At 43.4% G+C, this 18294-nt stretch overlaps 2 protein-coding genes across 3 annotated transcripts in view; both read right to left on the bottom strand.

Moving 5' to 3' along the window:
* Positions 1-1282: 1282 nt before the first annotated feature.
* On the bottom strand, positions 1283-7778 carry LOC114485994 (mitochondrial amidoxime-reducing component 1-like). 2 transcript variants are annotated; one of them, XM_055083922.1, is made up of 3 exons: positions 7504-7778; positions 3235-3408; positions 1283-1545 (listed from the first exon to the last, which is right to left on the bottom strand). In XM_055083922.1, exons 1-3 carry the CDS (start codon positions 7776-7778, stop codon positions 1428-1430), a joined length of 567 nt encoding a protein of 188 aa, XP_054939897.1. In that variant the 3' UTR covers positions 1283-1427. The 2 variants fall into 2 exon arrangements, with proteins under 2 accessions (XP_054939897.1, XP_028343882.1); XM_028488081.1 differs by lacking the exon at positions 1283-1545 and adding an exon at positions 2363-2489.
* Positions 7779-17947: 10169 nt separating this feature from the next.
* Positions 17948-18294, bottom strand: part of MTARC2 (mitochondrial amidoxime reducing component 2) — a 38430-nt gene continuing 38083 nt past the window's right edge. The window contains exon 7 of the mRNA XM_024130553.1: positions 17948-18074. Coding sequence (XP_023986321.1) covers positions 17948-18074 — 127 coding nt within the window. The remainder of the gene's footprint in view (positions 18075-18294) is intronic.

Here is an 18294-nt window from a genome sequence, read left to right as displayed (position 1 = left end):
CCCCCCTTTAGTTTTTTGAAGTATAGTTGATTTACAATATTGTGTTCGTTTTGGGTCTATAGCATAGTGATTCAGTATTTTTGCAGATTATGTTCTATTACAAGTTATTATAAGATATTGGATATAATTCCCTCTGCTATACAGTAGTAAATCCTTGTTTCTTATCTACTTGATAAACATAACAGATTTCTGTATGTTAATATTGTATCCTGCAACCTTGCTGAATTCATTTATTAGTTCTAATAGTTTGGGGGTTGTCAAAGGAAACCTGAGTCCCAAGGTCTCTTGGCATTTTACCCTAATCTAAGCTTTCTGATTCTGCAATTTCCAAACGCGACCTTGTGTAGTCTTTGGGGCATGGACCAAAAGCCTGTATGGGATCATGAAAAAAGTTTCCACATAATTCCAAGTGAACCAGTAATTAAATTTTAAAAATTTTGCGGCTTCCCTGGTGGCGCAGTGGTTGAGAGTCCGCCTGCCGAGGCAGGGGACGCGGGTTCGAGCCCTGGTCTGGAAAGATCCCACGTGCGGCAGAGCAACTGGGCCCGTGAGCCCCAACTACTGAGCCTGCGCGTCTGGAGCCTGTGCTCCCCGCTTGCCACAAGTAGAGAAAGCCCTCGCACAGAAATGAAGACCCAACACAGCCATAAATTAATTAATTAATTTTTTTTTAAAAAAGCAAAAAAAAAAAAAAATTTTAACCACAAGAAAGTATGGGTATATATCCAACTGTAATAGGGACCAGGCATGCTCAGCGGGCCGGGCCAGCAGGTTTGAGTAGCCGCCCGCGGCAGCCCGACGCCACGTCCAGTCACCGCCCCTCCTTCCCCAGGTGCCAGCAGCCGGGCCGTGCAAGGCCTGAGGCCCCGGTGCTGCTGGCAGCGAGGGCTGCAGGCGCCACACTCGTGAAATAGGGACAGAGCGGGCGCGCAGCTGTTAGCGCGCGGCCTCGGGATGGGGGCTGACACAGAGCGGTCCTGGGGCAGGGAGTGTGATGGGAGGCGGATCGTCCCTTTTCCCCGGAGCCCTCCAAGCCCTAGAGCCTCCGGCAGGTGCGTCAGCTGAGGGCACCGGGGACAGGCTGAGGGCTGTGTCCTGCAGACCTCCAGAGCCCACGCCACGGCCCCCCACCGTCAGGGCCAGGCTTGGACCTCATGGTCGCAGCCGTCTCCATGGAGGCCTCAGCAACTGGAGTATATGGACACTGCCATTAAAGTAAAAGCTTCTACCGGCTTCAGTCTCTCCCGTTCACGTTTCTGATTGGTGTTTGCTAACGTTTGTTTTGGTGGAGGTTTATAGGAACATCACGACCTGACCGTGACCTGACCTCAAGAACAAAGGATGTGACCCCAAGAAGTTTGCAACAACTAACCACGCCCTCCCTCACCTTTCCTAGAAAGGGGCTTTGCTGAAAGCTTTCAGGGAGTTCAGGGCTTTTTAAGGCATGAGCCACCCGTCTCCTTGCACGGCCCTGCAGTAAAGCTTTCTCTGCTCCAAACTCCGACGTTTCGGTATCGCTTGGCCTCCCTGTGCATTGGGCACAGACTTGGCGTTTGGTAATATAACCGCGGCAGACAAACAGGAACCAGTATATGGAGAAACATGAAATACAAATCGCAATAGGCATATTAAAAAGTTTGCCTCAGACAATGATGAACGCAAATTAAATCAATAAGAAATTACCGTTTTTAACACAAAAACGGCAAAATATTTTTGAACATAATGGTCAGAATGAGATGAGACAGATATGCTTATAAACTGCTGGTGAATATATGGCGGGTGTAACCATTCTGCAAAGCAATTGAACAACATATATCAAAAGTCTATAGGAGCCATACTCTTATCGCTGGCAAAACCACTGCTAAAATTTTTTCCCTAAGGAAATAATGAGAGATATGGACAGAAATTTATGCCAAGTTATCCATCACATTCTTCTTCATACCTGGAAAAAACTGAAAACAAGCCAAACGTATAAACATGGGATGTGCTAAAATGCATTCGAGGACACCCATGGAATGAAACATTACGCCAACATGAAAATGGTATTTTTTGAAGATTTTTTAATAATCTGAAAAAATACTCAACGTACACTTAAGTATATAAACCATATTCAAGACTGTTCTTTGCTACTATTTCAATTTGGTTTTTAAAGTATTAGCCATAGAGACAGAAAGAAAATATGTCAGAATATGAATCATCGTTATCTCAGATGGGTTTCGTTTTCTTCCCCTTTTTGGTATGTTCCAATTTCTCAACAATGAATATGTATTACATTTATAATCAGAAAAACCATCAAATTAAAACGAAAACATATTATTATGTTTAAAATTCTGATATTACAGAAATCATATCAGTGCTGCATTTTATGAACTTTTGGGGGTCTTTAGACATTTTTCAAGTAACTGCATTTTTTGATGTGATGTAATTTTCTATGACAGGCTGTGGACTAATTAAGCGTTCACGTGGCATTTTCATTCAAAATGCAGAAACTGTAACAAGAGTATAATTAGACCATATTTTAACCTTCTCCTAATAAGATAAAAAAAAATGAACTCTAGACATGATTTCTTCAAAGCAGAGCTAGTTTCCTGGAATAATTGCTCCCTTGAGGGGCTTCTGATGTTGAGGAAAGACACTCTGTACAGAGCAGTCTCCTGGCTGAATCTCCACTCTCACTATTACAGGGACCCCTGGGCATCTGCAGGTCAGAACACTCTTCTGGTTGCAGCTGTTCTTGTCTATTTTGGAACTTCCCTTCATTAGAACTAAATATCACGGGTCATATAGCCATTTGCAACTCCCGCCATAACTCAGATTTGGAAGATTTCCAGTCTTTCCAGGCAACATAGAGATGATCCTAGGGTAATACATTGATCTAACCTCACCTCTTCCAGGACCCTCTCCCCACTCACTCCAGCCCCATTTTTGTCCTTTATCCTCTGGTGGTGTTATTTTTCTCTTGTTGACATGTCAATATGCCTTTGATCCCATAGTTTTCTACATAAGTCTTTTATGTTTCTCTGCCCCACATCAACACACATTTCTGGAGCTGCTCCCCTTTTCCATCTCCATTTAGATCATCACGATACTGAGGACTTGACCCTACATATGGTACATTTGCAATCAATGGTTAATTATTGACAGTGTTTCTCCGGATTTCCGCCACATTCCCCATTTTCCCAAAACTGCAGGAATAAATGCTCACGCAAGGATTAAGAGCTATCCTTTCCTTACCTGCACTTGTGCACTGCATTTGTGGTGGGTGTCTTGATGGGCAGCCGCAGGTCCTTCGTGTAGGCTGCACTGAGGGTCAGGGTGTCACCCTCACAGGTCAGGGAAATCAGGACCAGGCGGGGTTCCTGTCGAGCAGTAACCATATTCCCCTCCTTGTTGATCACAAGCCAAAACCTGCCATTTTCAAAACACAAGGTATGCATGGCCCACCATGACAGGCAGCCAGTCTCTGGGGGAGTTTCTGTCATGTTCGATTTCCTTGCTGTAAGTCTGGTGTGTGTGAGTTTGCGTGCGTGTGTGTATGTGTGTGTGTGTGTCAGTCTGTCTGCCTGTCCTAAACATCAGCTCATCAGCCCAGCAAGACTGAATCTGTCAGTTAATTTCAAAGTGTTTAATAATCACTCGTGCATGGGACAAAATATCTGCAGAACATTTTGAGCTCCTTGATGGCACAGAAATCAAAGAAGTTAATTATATGTCCATCTCAATTGCCAGAAAGTCTGGTCACTTTCATAAACATGCCCTAAGGAGATGATAGGAATCTATCTCGGAGAAAGAAGAGGAAGCATGGTGCCTGGTACAAGGAGGCATTCCTGCTGGTGGAAATAACAAGACGTTGCTGTATTGTTCTCAGAGGGTGGAGTCAAGCTGAACAGCAAACAATGCCACTTACACTTGGCCAAATCCACCCCCAACTTTAAAAAAAAAATGAACATTTCAGTATGCAGAGCTGTGACTTCTGCAATTTGCCAAAAGGCCTATTGTTAATATGGACAATATTTTTTGGCCCAGTACTCAAGGTCTAGAGGTACTTCCCAAAACAAAGATAAATGGAGAAATAAAAGCAATAGAAAGAACTGTTTCCAGTAAAAAAAAAATGATGGGTTTGTATAGGGGACCTTTCAGCTACTGAGGAAGCTAAACATTGACATTTTGGTCATTTCCATTCACCCTGAATGGAATGGTTACAATGATAGAAGTGAGCTTGTGCTTTGGGAATCCAGAGACATAAGAAAAAAATATGGCAGATAATTTAGATCATCACCTCCGGCAGGTCATCGTGGTTGAGTTGTTCAGCTGTGCTAGAAAAATAAAGTTAGTGTAAGCCCTTTCCCGAAGGAATGCGCTCTGGTCAGCCCTTCATCCTGGACACAGACAGAGCTCTGCCCTGTCCCAAATCCTTGGTACTAGCACGTGAATATTCTTTCTGGTAACCCTTCCTAGTAATAATGGTAGTCTGATATTTCTTTTTTTTTTTTAACATCTTTATTGGAGTATAATTGCTTTACAATGGTGTGTTAGTTTCTGCTTTACAACAAAGTGAATCAGTGATACATATACATATGTTCCCATATCTCTTCCCTCTTGCATCTCCCTCCCTCCCACCCTCCCTATCCCACCCCTCTAGGTGGTCACAAACCATCTAGCTGATCTCCCTGTGCCATGCGGCTGCTTCCCACTAGCTATCCACCCTACATTTGGTAGTGTATATATGTCCATGCCACTCTCTCACTTCGTCACAGCTTACCCTTCCCCCTCCCCATATCCTCAAGGCCATGCTCTAGTAGGTCTGTGTTTTATTCCCGTCCTACCCCTAGTCTCTTCATGACATTTTTTTTTCTTAGATTCTGAAAAATCTGAGAGTGAAATTAAGAAAACACTCCCATTTACCATTGCAACAAAAAGAATAAAATATCTAGGAATAAACCTACCTAAGGAGACAAAAGACTTGTATGCAGAAAATTATAAGACACTGATGAAAGAAATTAAAGATGATACAAATAGATGGAGAGATATACCATGTTCTTGGATTGGAAGAATCAACATTGTGAAAATGACTCTACTACCCAAAGCAATCTACAGATTCAATTCAATCCCTATCAAACTACCACTGGCATTTTTCACAGAAGTAGAACAAAAAATTTCACAATTTGTATGGAAACACAAAAGACCCCGAATAGCCAAAGCAGTCTTGAGAACGAAAAATGGAGCTGGAGGAATCAGGCTCCCTGACTTCCGATTATACTACAAGGTTACAGTAATCAAGACAGTATGGTACTGGCACAAAAACAGAAATACAGATCAATGGAACAGGATAGAAATCCCAGAGATAAACCCACACACATATGGTCACCTTATCTTTGATAAAGGAGGGAAGGATATACAGTGGAGAAAAGACAGCCTCTTCAATAAGTGGTGCTGGGAAAACTGGACAGCTACATGTAAAAGTAGGAAATTAGAACACTCCCTAACCCCACACACAAGAATAAACTCAAAATGGGTTAAAGACCTACATGTAAGGCCAGACACTATCAAACTCTTAGAGGAAAACATAGGCAGAACACTCTATGACATAAATCACAGCAAGATCCTTTTTGACCCATCTCCTAGAGAAATGGAAATAAAAACAAAAATAAACAAATGGGACCTAATGAAACTTAAAAGCTTTTGCACAGCAAAGGATACCATAAACGAGACCAAAAGACAACCCTCAGAATGGGAGAAAATAGTTGCAAATGAAGCAACTGACAAAGGATTAATCTCCAAAATTTATAAGTCTGATATTTCTAAAATACAAATCTGATCATGTCACCCCCTTCTGCAAACCGCAACCCACCACCGCCACCCGGTGGTTCCTGCTTTCAGAATAAAACTCTAACTCTTCAGCAAGGCAGGCAAGGCCCTTCATCATCCAGCTACCCTCCCAGCCAGTCTTACCACCTGTGCCCTCACACATGCCAGTCTTTCTTTTTCTTTTTAATTTTTTTATTGCGGTAAGATATACACAACATAAAATACTTGGCCTACTCTTAGGTACGCACCCAGAAGAACTGAAAGCAGGGACTCAAACAGATACTTGGGCGCCAATATTCACAGCAGCCTTATTCACGATGCCGAAAAGTAGGAACAAACCAAATTTCCAACAACAGAGAATGGACGTGAAAAAAATATGACTTTAACCATTTTTAAGTGCACAATTCAGTGGCATTAAATACTTTCATAGTGTTGTGCAACCATCACCACTATGTATTTCCAAAACATTTTCATCATCACAAACAGAAACTCTGAACCCATGAAGCAATAACTACCCATTCCATTCCCCTCTCTCTCCAGCCCCTGGCAACCTCTAACCTGCTTTCTATCTCTATGAATTTGCCTGTTCTAGGTATTTCATATAATTGGAACTATATAATATTTGTCCTTTTGTGTCTACCTTATTTCACTTAACATAACGTTTTCAAGATTTGTCTATGCTGTAGCATGTATTAGAACTTCTTTCTGTGGGTGAATAAATTCCAAAGTGTGTATACACCACATTTTCAGTTCCAGCTATGAAGTCCTTCCTGACCACCCCAGTTTCTCATGCTCCTTCTTCCTCCGTGCTCCCTGGCACTTGTCACATCGAGTCAATTACCACCTAGGACTGCAAGCCTTTGTTCGCTTCTCTCCATCACACTTTTTGATAGTATGATGACAAAAACAGCTCACCGTTCCACAGTGTCACGAATTGCCCTCTGTCTGGGGAACTGGGAGGGGGAAAAGTTACAACCCTCATCAGTCCCGTGTGTTACCTACAGAAACTGAGGGCTGGTCTGGGAGGGAGTCTGAAGTGCAGCCTTACACTGAGGCCGAGGCCAGACCCAGAATAGGACAAAGCTGCTTGCTCTGGGCCTTTGAGATCTTCGCAGAACCCCAGGAATTCACACAGGTCGAGACGACCCAGGTAGGGCATGAATAAAACCCCTATTTACAAAGCACCAGTGTGCTAAAGAAAACAAGAGTCCCGATGCCACTGCTGTGTGGCTCTGAACCTCAGTTTCTTTATCCATAAAAGGGTGCATGAGAGAATTAGAGAAAATAAAGTATGCAATAGCACTTTTTAAGCTGCAAGAATCTTAAACTTTAATCGTTGTTATTACGATTATGTGCTCCACCTTGGTGAGGTCTTTGAGGGTTTGGATCCGTGGGTCCAAGTTTCCTCAAGTTCTCAAGAGACAGTAAGAATAAAGTGGCGGGGAGCAATCCTGTGAAGCTCGCCCCTTCCGCTAGAGGGAGTTGAGTCAGTTTGCTTGCGCACCAGCTGACGCCGCACCTCCTCTGGGGCGCGAGCCATCGCCGGAAGGCAGATCGGGACCCTGGGTCTGCTGTTGGGAGGTGACGGCCCCCTTTCCTCTTCTTCCTTGCCGCTCCCCCGACCCCCGCCAGCTCCCACTTTCTTTGTAAGGGAAGAACTCCGCAGGCCTCCCCCGCTCCCGGGCTCAGCCCTACCTGTCCCGCAGGTGACCGCTGCGCAGCCCCAGGGCCGTGCACTCCGCCGCCTTCACCGACACCCCCTTGCAGGACTTGACGGGGTAGATCCAGAGCTCTGCCACGGTGCCCACCTGCTGCAGCCGCCGGCGCCGCCTGGGCCGCGCGCGGCGCCAGGCCACGGCCCCCAGCGCCACCGCGGCCAGTCCCAGCGCGGCGACCCCGAGCCAGCGGGGCCGGGGCTGCGGCGCGGGGAGGCCCAGGCGGGCCAGCGCGGACGAGCCCGCGGCGCCCATGACCCAGCGATCGCGGGCGCGCCGGGGACTCCAGCGGGGCCCACCCGGGACACCAAGCAAGCCAGGCGGGAGCGCGGCCGCCGCCGCGGGCTGCTGGCGGAGGTGCCGCCCTTAACCGGGAGCCCAAGGGAGGGCGGTTCCCGAATCTCTTTCCGGCCGGAGTTCCGTGTCCTGCTCCTGAGAGTTGGCCCCTGGGGCGCTGCGGGTGGGAGGTGGTGTCTCGGCTGCTACGCGGTCTACTGCCCACCTCCTCCTTCACTTCCGCCGCCTGCTGGCCACTAGGCGACGTGCCCTCCCCCAGGATCGCTACAAGTGACCAGTTTACTTGTTTACGTATTTGTGGCGTTGACTTAAAAAAATGCACAAGGTGAAAGGTGCAAGTTAAGTTTTATTTGGAGCAAAATGAGGACTGCAGCCCGGGAGACAGCGGTTCAGATAACTCTGGAAACTGCTCAGAGGAGGCGAGGGGGCCGCCAAGGATACATAGGAGTTTGGCAACAAAGGGCAGGGTAGTGTGGAACGTCATAAGATTATTGTTAATTAAAGAAAACCAGTTATCTCAAGTTAAGGAATTTACCCCTTTTCTATGTATGGGCAGGTGCAGGAGACCGGGCTCACTGAAATCATTCCTTTGATATGCACCTCAGCTATCTGGGCCAGGATCCTGTATTTTTACATCCTGAGTTTCCTTAGGGCTCACCGCAGGGAGTGACTGCAGTCTGATGGCTGCTAGATGGCAGGGATCCTCTTCAGCCCTGAGTTTCCTCAGGGCTCATAGGTTCACGTTGGAGAGTTGCAGTCCTTGATGACTGTGACATCTTTTGTTTCTTGATATGGCAGGAAAAATGCCATTTATAAATATTCCATACCATTTATAAATATTCCATTTATCAGTGGGTTGTTTATTTAACCTAAAATAAACAAAAAAAAAAATTCGCAGGGCAAAACATAATTTTGAAATTAGAAATCAGGCAGCGGGCAGATCCCTCTCCTGGAGATAGGAGCAGGCGGGCACCACGTGGCCTTCCCAGTGTTCAGGTGCCTTAGAAAACCCTAAAGATTCCACACAGGAAAAAAAAAAAAACTGTTATAATTAATAAATGAATTCAGTTAAGTTGCAGGTTACGAACTCAATATACAAAAATCAGTTGCATATCTATACACTAACAATGAACTATCAGAGAAATCAAGAAAACAATCCTATTTATAACTTACCAAAAAAGAGTAAAATACCTAGGAGTTAATTTAACCAAAGAGGTGAAAGATTTGTACTTTGAAAACTAAAACACATTGAAGAAGACACAAATAAATGGAAAGATGGTCTGTGCTCATGGATCGGAAGAATTAATATTGTTAAAATGACCATACTACCTAAAGCAATCTGCAGATTCAATGGAATCCCTAACAAAATTCCAATGGCATTTTTCACAGAAATAGAAAAACAATCCTAAAATTTGCATGGAGCCACAAAAGACCCTGAAGAACCAAAGCAATCCTGAGAAAGAAGAACAAAGCTGGACACATCACAGTTCCTGATTTCAAACTATATTACAAAGCTATAGTAATTAATATAGTATAGAGTTGGCATCAAAACAGACACATAGATCAATGGAATTGCTCAACTGAGAGCCCAGAAATAAACTCACACATATCTGGTCAATTAATTTCAACAAAGGAGCCAAGCATAAACAATGCAGAATGGATAGGATAGTCTTTTCAGTAAATTGTGTTAGGAAAGGTATGAAACTGAAACTTCTCTTCCCACCCTATCTTACACCATACACAAAAATCAATTCAAAATAGATTGAAGTCTTGAATAAAACCTGAAACCATAAGACTCCTAGAAGAAAAAATGGGCAGTAAGCTCCTTGACATCCGTCTTGGCAATGATTTTTAGAGTTAACACCAAAAGCAAGGGCAACAAAAGCAAAAATACGTAAGTGGGATTACATCAAACTAAAAAGCTTCTGTGCAGCAAAGGAAACCATTAACAAAATGAAAAGGCAACCTATATAATGAGGGAAAATATTTTCAAATCATCTATCTGATGAGGGGTTAGTATTCAAAATATATAAAGTACACATACAACTCAACAGCAAAAAGAAAAAAGCCAATTTTTAAAATGGGCAGAAGAACTAAATAGACATTTTTTCAAAGAAGACATACATACAGATGGCCAACAGGTACATGAAAAGGTGCTCAACATCACTAATCATCAGGGAAATGCAAATCAAACCCACAGGAGATATCACTTACACCTGTTAAAGTGGCTTTGCTCGTAAAAGCAAGAGATAAGTTTTGGGGAGAAAGTGAAGGAAGGGGAACCCTTGTGCACTGTTGGTGAGAATATAAATTGGTGCAGCCACTTTGAGAAAAAATATGGAGGTTCCTAAAAATTTTTTAAATAGAACTACCAAATGATCCAGCAATTCCACTTCTGGGTATACATCTGAAAGAAACAAAATCACTATCGTGAAAAGACATCTACACCCCCAGGTTCACTGCAGCATTATTTACAATCCCTAAGACATGTAAACAACCTAAGTGTCCACAGACTGATGAATGCAGAAAGAAGTTGTGGTGTATATGCATATACAATGGGATATTATTCAAGCATAAAAAAAGAAAATCCTGCTATTTGTGACAATATGGATGGACTTCGAGTGCATTATACTAAGTGAAATATGTCAGACAGAGAAAGACGAATACAGTATGATTTCACTTATAATTGGAATCTAAAAAACCAAGCTCATAGAGACAGAGAACAGATTGGTGGTTGCCAGACATAGGGGTGGGATGTGCAAAATGGGTGAAAGTGGTCAATAAGTACAAACTTCCAGTTGTAAGAAAAATAAGTCCTGGGGATGTAATGTACAGCATGGTGATCATACATCACTACTGTATTGTATGTTTAACAATCGCTAAGATATTAGATCTTAAAAGTTCTCATCACAAGAAAACGTATTGTAACTATATGAGGTGATGGATGTTCACTAAACTTATTGTGGTTTCATTTATACATACACATATCATTTCATTTATAGATACACATATTTCATTTATATGTATACATATCAAATCACTATGCTGTGCACCTTAAACTAATACAATGTTATATGTCAATTAGAAAAACAAAACTATTTTAATAGAGGTCATTACAATAGGGCTCAACTCTGAATACAGCAAAGACATCTGGGGACCTATAGCCAAGGAGCACAGGGAGGGGGTGAGTGGCTGAAAAATTACTAAGCGGAGACATCAAAGGTAGGGATTCTCTCGAAAACTGGGCTTAGCAGGATTCTTGTTAAAACTGGGCTAGGCAGGTCTGACAAGGCTATAGCCAAGGTGGAGGCCCAGTCGAGAAGAGGGCTCAGAGGAGCTTGAGTAAGGTTTGGCCAAGGAGAGAGTTGCTCTCAGGCTCGGCTCAGCACACGGGGCAGGATGGTACAAGACCTCATCAAAATCATCCATGCAGATAGAGGGTGTCTTACATCACAGAAGGGTCAGCTTCCAAAGGACAGTAAATCCTCTTACCCCAGATGGCAACACACCTCAGGGCCTTTCAGTGCTGAGCAAAGATCTGTCCTCGGACATTGTTCCCCACCATAAATATTTAGGCCTCAACAGAGTATATCTGTCCTACCTTTTCTCCACCCACCCCAGGTATGCCCTCCCTTCCCACTCCTGTGAAATCCAGGAACTGAGTTCAGAGTACAGAGGTCAGTGCTGCTTCAGCCGTTAGGGCTCTTCAGTGATCTGGGCTCTTCCAGGAATGAGCTGGAGGAAGAAGGGGCTTGCATGAATCTAGCTTCCCCAGAAGCAAGGTTGACTGGTGGTGATGTGCACCATGGGGGGCGCGGGGGGGAAGCAGTGGCGGGGCGGCGGGTTGGGGGGACAGAGTGAACAGCAACACAGCACAGAAAAGCCAGGACTTGAGCTCCATATGCTCCACAGAAAGGGCAGCTCAGGGGCACTAAGTTTTGTTTACTTCTGTTTACTTCCCTCCCTAATTTCTCTTCGGAAATTTAGCAGGAAAAAAGTCGCTTCTCTATTTTAACGGTTGACTTTATTTATTTATTTTTTTTATTTTTATAAATTTATTTATTTAATTTATTTATTTTTGGCTGCTGGGTCTTCTTTGCTGCGCATGGGCTTTCTCATCGCGGTGGCTTCTCTTGTTGCAGAGCACGGGCTCTAGGTGCGCGGACTTCAGTAGTTGTGGCACGCGGGCTCAGTAGCTGTGGCGCACGGGCTTAGTTGCTCCGCGGCATGTGGGATCTTCCCGGACCAGGGCTCGAACCCTTGTCCCCTGCATTGGCAGGCGGATTCTCAACCACTGCGCCACCAGGGAAGCCCTTAACGGTTGACTTTAAAGTGAGCATGATTTTTCAATGTCATCATTTCCAAACTTCACCCAGGCATATAGCTAAGCTAACACTTTTACCTCACAGGGTCCTGGGAGTGGAGGTGAGTTTCAGTCCCAGAACCCAGCAAAGGAGAGTGGAGAAGGAAGGAACAGCTGCTCTTCACAGGGCACCAGGCAGTCCCCGGGCAGTCATTGGCCATCACGCCTCAGAAGGGCTATCTGTGTAGCTTCTGATGGCCCTACCCCACCAATGACAGGAGGTAAGATCTGTGGAGTCCGACTGCATCTCTGCTAGTCTATCAGAAAGAGTAAAGAACAACGAATGACAGTGACTGAAGCTTTAATACAAAATGAGAAAAGCCCTGGAAGCAGACTCAAAAATACCAAAGAAAAAGTACAATTGAGAATGACATTTATTAATATGAAAGAAACCACAAAATTGTAAGTGAGTTCATTCATTCTCCTATTACATCAGTGAGAATTCTTGCTCTAGTCATACCGAAATGGTTCAAAGATCACTGGCATCTAAAAGAATAGGTTCGTGATTCCATCTTCCTACTCCTACTCTCAAAATTCCATTCTCTTTCAAATCCCATTCTCTTCTTTATCGTACTTGGAACTCGTGCTTGGCGTATCTGTCAGTTACAATTCCTTTTACCTGGCTTAATAGAGGCATAATCAAACATAGAAGCAAAGTCTACAGAATAATTTCCATTCTCAAATAAAACCCGATTCCACAATGGTGGGGTCAAAACCACACAAGCAAAAAGTCAACAGGACTCAATAGCGATGTAAAAACCAAACAATAAGAATCTGTGTGTTAACATGTCACTAATAGGAATTTGTATGTTAACATGTAAAGGCATATCAGGAAACCTGTTGTTTCCCATGTCTCCTAAAACTCAGAACGATAGGTAATAAAATATAAACATTCAAAAAAATTGGGTAGCTTTTTAGCTGATTCTTTAAACTTTTTTTTTACATTCTTTTTTTACATTCTTTTCCATTATGGTTTATCACAGGATATTGAATACAGTTCCTTATACTATACATTAAGACCTGTTTATCCATTCTAAATGTAGCAGTTTGTATCTACCAACTCCAAACTCCCAGTCCATCCCTCTCCCTCCCCCTCCTCCTTGGCAACCATAAGTCTGTTCTCTATGTCTATGAGTCTGTTTCTGTTTTATAGATAGGTTCATTTGTGCCATATTTTAGATTCCACATATAAGTGATACCATATGGTATTTGTCTATCTCTTTCTGACTTACTTCACTTCGTATGATGATCTCTAGTTGTATCCATGTTTCTGCAAATGGCATTATTTTGTCCTTTAGACTTTCTTTATTCATCAATATTAAGGTCAGGGATTGGAGAAGTGCAGTAGCTACCATAACATTAATCTTATCAGCAATTTTATTTATTTTAAAAGTCTTCATTATCTAAAATCTACATATGTTCTTATTCCCAAATCACCTCTCATACTTTCCTTGCATTAACTCAGAGCATCCGTTAACTCCAAAAAGAGATTCGTTCCTACAATGAAGATGGTCACAAGCTGGGTAATAAGAATTTGCCCAGGTGGTGCTGCTGTGGTCATTAAAATCCTGATCAGTGCCTCCAGGATGCTGAAACCTGAAAAAATTGTAAGAATCTCTACTTATCTGGCTGTTTCTCTTACCAGTCATAAATAATTCAAACATGCACAAACCAGTCACCTATTGAGGTTAAAATGCACGAAATATAAACTATGTCCCACACCAAATTACCTCGGCAAAGGCCAGAGCCAGGGATCTCTCTCTCATATGATAGGTTGGGGTGCAGATGAGAAGAACCCTTAGGAAAGCAATTGGTCAAGATGCTAAAAAATATGCCTACACCCCACGAGGCAATAATTCCACCTTTAGAAACCTAACTTATAGAAAAACAATTTTAAAATGCTCTGCATATAACAGCATATACTAGAATATTATTGATAACAAAATTGGATACAGTTTGAGTGTCAAATACTGTAAAATGGTGTTTAAACAGTGTCACGTAATGTTATGAAGCCATCAAAAATGACATTTTAGGACTTCCCTGGTGGCGCAGTCGTTGAGAATCTGCCTGCCAATGCAGGGGACAAGGGTTCAAGCCCTGGTTCGGGAAGATCCCACATGCCGCGGAGCAACTAAGCCCGCGCAGTGCAACTACTGAGCCTGCGCTCTAGAGCCCACGAGCCACAACTACCGAGCCCACATGCTGCAACTACTGAAGACCGCACGCCTAGAGCCCGTGCTCCGCAACAAGGGAAGCCACCGCAGTGAGAAGCCCACACATCACAAAGAAGAGTAGCCCCCGCTCGCCGCAACTAGAGAAAGCCCGCGAGCAGCAATGAAGACCCAACTCAAGACAAATAAATAAATAAATACATAAATAAATTTTTTTTAATGACATTTTAATAGGTTGGAGGACTATGAAAGTGCTTATGATACCTAGTTTGTAATTCATAGATACATATTCATAAGTTCGTAGTTCACAGATATACATATATATGTGTGTGTACATATATCATGTGATATGTGGGCACGGAATGTTGCCTGCCCTTCCAGTAAACAAAAAATGTTGCCCACCATTCTGGTTCTATGAGGATCAAGCCATCAACAACGGCAGAAGCCCAAGGAAGGTGTGCCCTGAGGAGAATTCAGGATGGAGAAAAACAGAAAGCGTTCCTACTGGCCCTAGATCATTAAGGTACATAACTAAGGAATAATTTCAATGAGCCCAGACTCTCGCTCCTTCCCATAGGCAGAAAAGCACTAAAATCATTAACTGGAGATGTCTACTCTTTGTGATTAGCAGTCATCTTTTGAAGTTCGACTACATCTTTCTTTTTCCCAGCAAAAAACTCATATATATCCTGGCTTCTCCCTTATCTCTTCAGAGCAGTTCCTCAGAGCTAGCTCAGAGGCTGTCTCCCAGGCTGTATCCTCAGTAAAATCCCCCAATTCACAACTTTTAGGTTGTTTATTTTTCTTCAGTCGACAGATACATATTTGTATATATATAAATTATTTATAATATATTATCTGCATTATATATGATATGTAATCATACAGATCATGATACAATATAGATCATGGTTACCTTAAACAGACAAAAAACAAACCAAAATAAAATTTACAAATGGTAACAATGGGTGATTTTTTCTTCTACATTTCTGGTGTCTTCTAAATTTGTTGTGATGAACATGAATTGCATTTATAATGGAACAGATAAACTTTTGTATAATTATATTTTAAATGGATTTTAAAAAAACAACTCAAGTAACCCTGGTGCAAGTATTAACAGCTATTTTTCTTAATGGCTTTAATCAACCTGTTGGATAAAGGAGACCCTCCAGAATCAGAAACTACAGTAGGCTCACAATCAAAGTAGGGGAGCAACGTCGTTATTTTTAAAGCCCAACAGAAATGCCCACCAGAGAGGAAACCTCTCGGTGCCCTGGGGGTGGGCAGCAGGGGTGACCACGTTCCCCGGATGGGACTCTGAAGGGCTGGCCCTCAGGGCACTCGTGGAGTAGAAGAATGTTCAGAGCAGAGAAGCAGGAGAGAGCCATCTGGAAGCGCTCAGGGTTTGGCAGGGGAGTGGTGATAAAAAAGCGGAAAAGGGATAAGAAAGCTGAAAAGGAGCTTAGGACCAAAGGGCAAACAGCACCCACGTTCATGCTGAGCATCTGGGCACGCCACACTGCCTCTCCACGCCCGTGACCTCCACCCCATTTAAATCACATGCTGTCACCCCTGCCTGGCCTTTCCCCTCCCCTCTCACCTGCCTCCTGTCCATTCCACACACGGCTCTCAGGACGATCTTCCAAAAGCACCGTTTTGATCATGATTGGGACTTATACAGTTTCCACAGCGACCTTTACCGGCAAACTAACTTTCAAGAGCCTATAATAGGCTTCAAGCCTCCTCTTGGTCAGCTGACCTATCTGAGCCTTCGTTTCTTGCCCCTGAAAATGCTGATTATCACATCTATCTCACAGAGACCCTAGGAGGACTACAGAAGATAACACATTATCTTAGGTTTTCTAACACAAGGGCTCTGGGAGCTAAGACCATTGGAAACGGCTGAATGTGAGTGAAACACGGGTGTTCCTCACCTCCGTCCACTGCAGCACAACAGGATCTGATTTTGAGGAGGTCTGAGACTGAGCAATACAGAGGAGCCCTAACTGTTAAGGTTCTTCAGAGGCCATTGGGTCCTTCAAATGCAGACAACGTGTGAAAGATATTGGCTCAGGTACCCATCCAGGTCCTGTGAACGGCGGCCTGGACAGCAGGGACACAGGATCAGTTCCACTCAAGCTAGATGACTCAGGCTTGGGTCCATTTTCCCCAGATGCTTTTAGAAATGGTAGGCACTTGGGACTTTCACAATTTTTTTCTCTAGCATTTACTGTATTTCATCAAATCCAAGATACATCAACCCTAAGATACATTATTCTGTGCACACCAAGGTTTTCTAGAAGACACCCTGAAATGTTATAAGAAGCTTTCTGATTTCAGAGGTTTTAAAACATGGGGAAAATAGGCATCCTGGGACTGATGAAATATGTAATATGTAACATGTATGTATGATGTAATATGAAAGATGTAATATGGTTATGTACATGCCTGACCATAGCCAGGAGAAGTTTCTTTCTTTTTTGCCCAGCCTGTCTCATCTTTCTATTCACTATGGCACCTGAGACTGGGCCCTACATGGAGTACTTGTTGCAATGATGACAATAAACATCGTAGCGAATATTTATGGACCACTTTCCATGCAATGCTATGACTTCATATGAATTAACCCTCAAAATAACTTGTATTGGTTGTTTTGGTGAGTACTATTTTCACTCCCACTGTGCAGGTAAGAGTACTGAGGCTTAGAGGCTTAGAGGGACAGAGGGATTAAATAACTCAACAGAGTTAGGAAAGGGAACTGCTAGGATTATAAACCCAAGTCTGCCTAAGGATCGAGCCAGACTGTCTAAACCACTGTGCCGCGTTGTCCTGAAGGGTGGTCAGTCAAGAAGGTGTGAAAGCCAGGTCAGAATGAAAGAGAAGAATGGTCAAGAGTTTTGGAGATGAAGGGACTTTAAGATCGGGGTTATGGATTTTATGAGAAGAGTGACTTATAATCTTCAATTTGAGGTCTTCTGACTGACTTTCCCATTCCTATAATTTGGGGGGTAGGCATTATTCTCCAGGAGTCTGAAGTTTATTTGGCCCAATGAACTCATTGACGTGAGAACACTATTTTCTTCCTTAAGATTCAGAATCCAGGCACCTTGTTGCACCAATTTTTTTCACACTGTAAACCATATTTTAAAAATACATTTGATAACAAGCATTTGATTTAAACATATTTCCCCCAAGTTGACTTTGAATAGTCTATACATTCCCCCTTCACTTTTCTATCACAGACACAAAAAATAAATACAGAACTCTCCAGAACCGCTCACCTTCACTTTCTTATTCCTTCATGATATTCCCTAATGAACTGGGACCCAAACCTGTCTTTCTGCTGGGGCTCCTGCATCCACATTTTATAACTGGATGAGAAAGGGAGGTGGAGGAGGCTGCAAGAATGCTGATTGCTGCGGGGAATGAAAATAAGGGGCATTTTCCAGCTCCAAAGATCAGAACACAAACCGCTCATTCTCCCAAGAGTTAAAGCAGCAAAACATAAAAACATCTCAACACAAGAAAATGTGGCCATGGCGTCAAGGCACTGCATTCCAGAAGCAAAGATGGCCCTTTACCTAGTGGATCTGTCACTGTACCATCTGGTACACGGGGTCACCAACTTTCAGGCTTCCAATTTTTCCCACCGAATAATAGATCCCAAAAAGCGGGGATGACTGGTAAATGGGCTTCTCGGAAGAATCACACAGGCGGTAGCTGAAAGAAGCAAAATTCACCCTTAGGCACATAGAGGAAATAATCTAAGTGCTCTCAGTGGAATCCAAGCGTTCATTCTCAGGTTCTCTATAAATAAGCAGCAAGCCTTTTCTAAAATGTGGACGGAGGGCTTCCCTGGTGGCGCAGTGGTTGCGCGTCCGCCTGCCGATGCAGGGGAACCGGGTTCGCGCCCCGGTCTGGGAGGATCCCACATGCCGCG

Source organism: Physeter macrocephalus, chromosome 4, assembly GCF_002837175.3.
Source record: "Physeter macrocephalus isolate SW-GA chromosome 4, ASM283717v5, whole genome shotgun sequence".
Taxonomy (NCBI): domain Eukaryota; kingdom Metazoa; phylum Chordata; class Mammalia; order Artiodactyla; family Physeteridae; genus Physeter; species Physeter macrocephalus.
This window is presented reverse-complemented; position numbering and strand designations above follow the sequence as displayed.

What these genes read in the sequence shown, in the direction of transcription:
- LOC114485994 (XM_055083922.1), bottom strand. Translation starts at nt 7,778, where the DNA reads ATGGGCGCCGCGGGCTCGTCCGCGCTGGCCCGCCTGGGCCTCCCCGCG. An exon ending in AGCGGTCACCTGCGGGACAG is followed by an intron (nt 3,409 to 7,503) that starts GTAGGGCTGAGC and finishes TGAAAATGGCAG; the next exon opens with GTTTTGGCTTGTGATCAACA. An exon ending in AATGCAGTGCACAAGTGCAG is followed by an intron (nt 1,546 to 3,234) that starts GTAAGGAAAGGA and finishes CCAAACGCCAAG; the next exon opens with TCTGTGCCCAATGCACAGGG.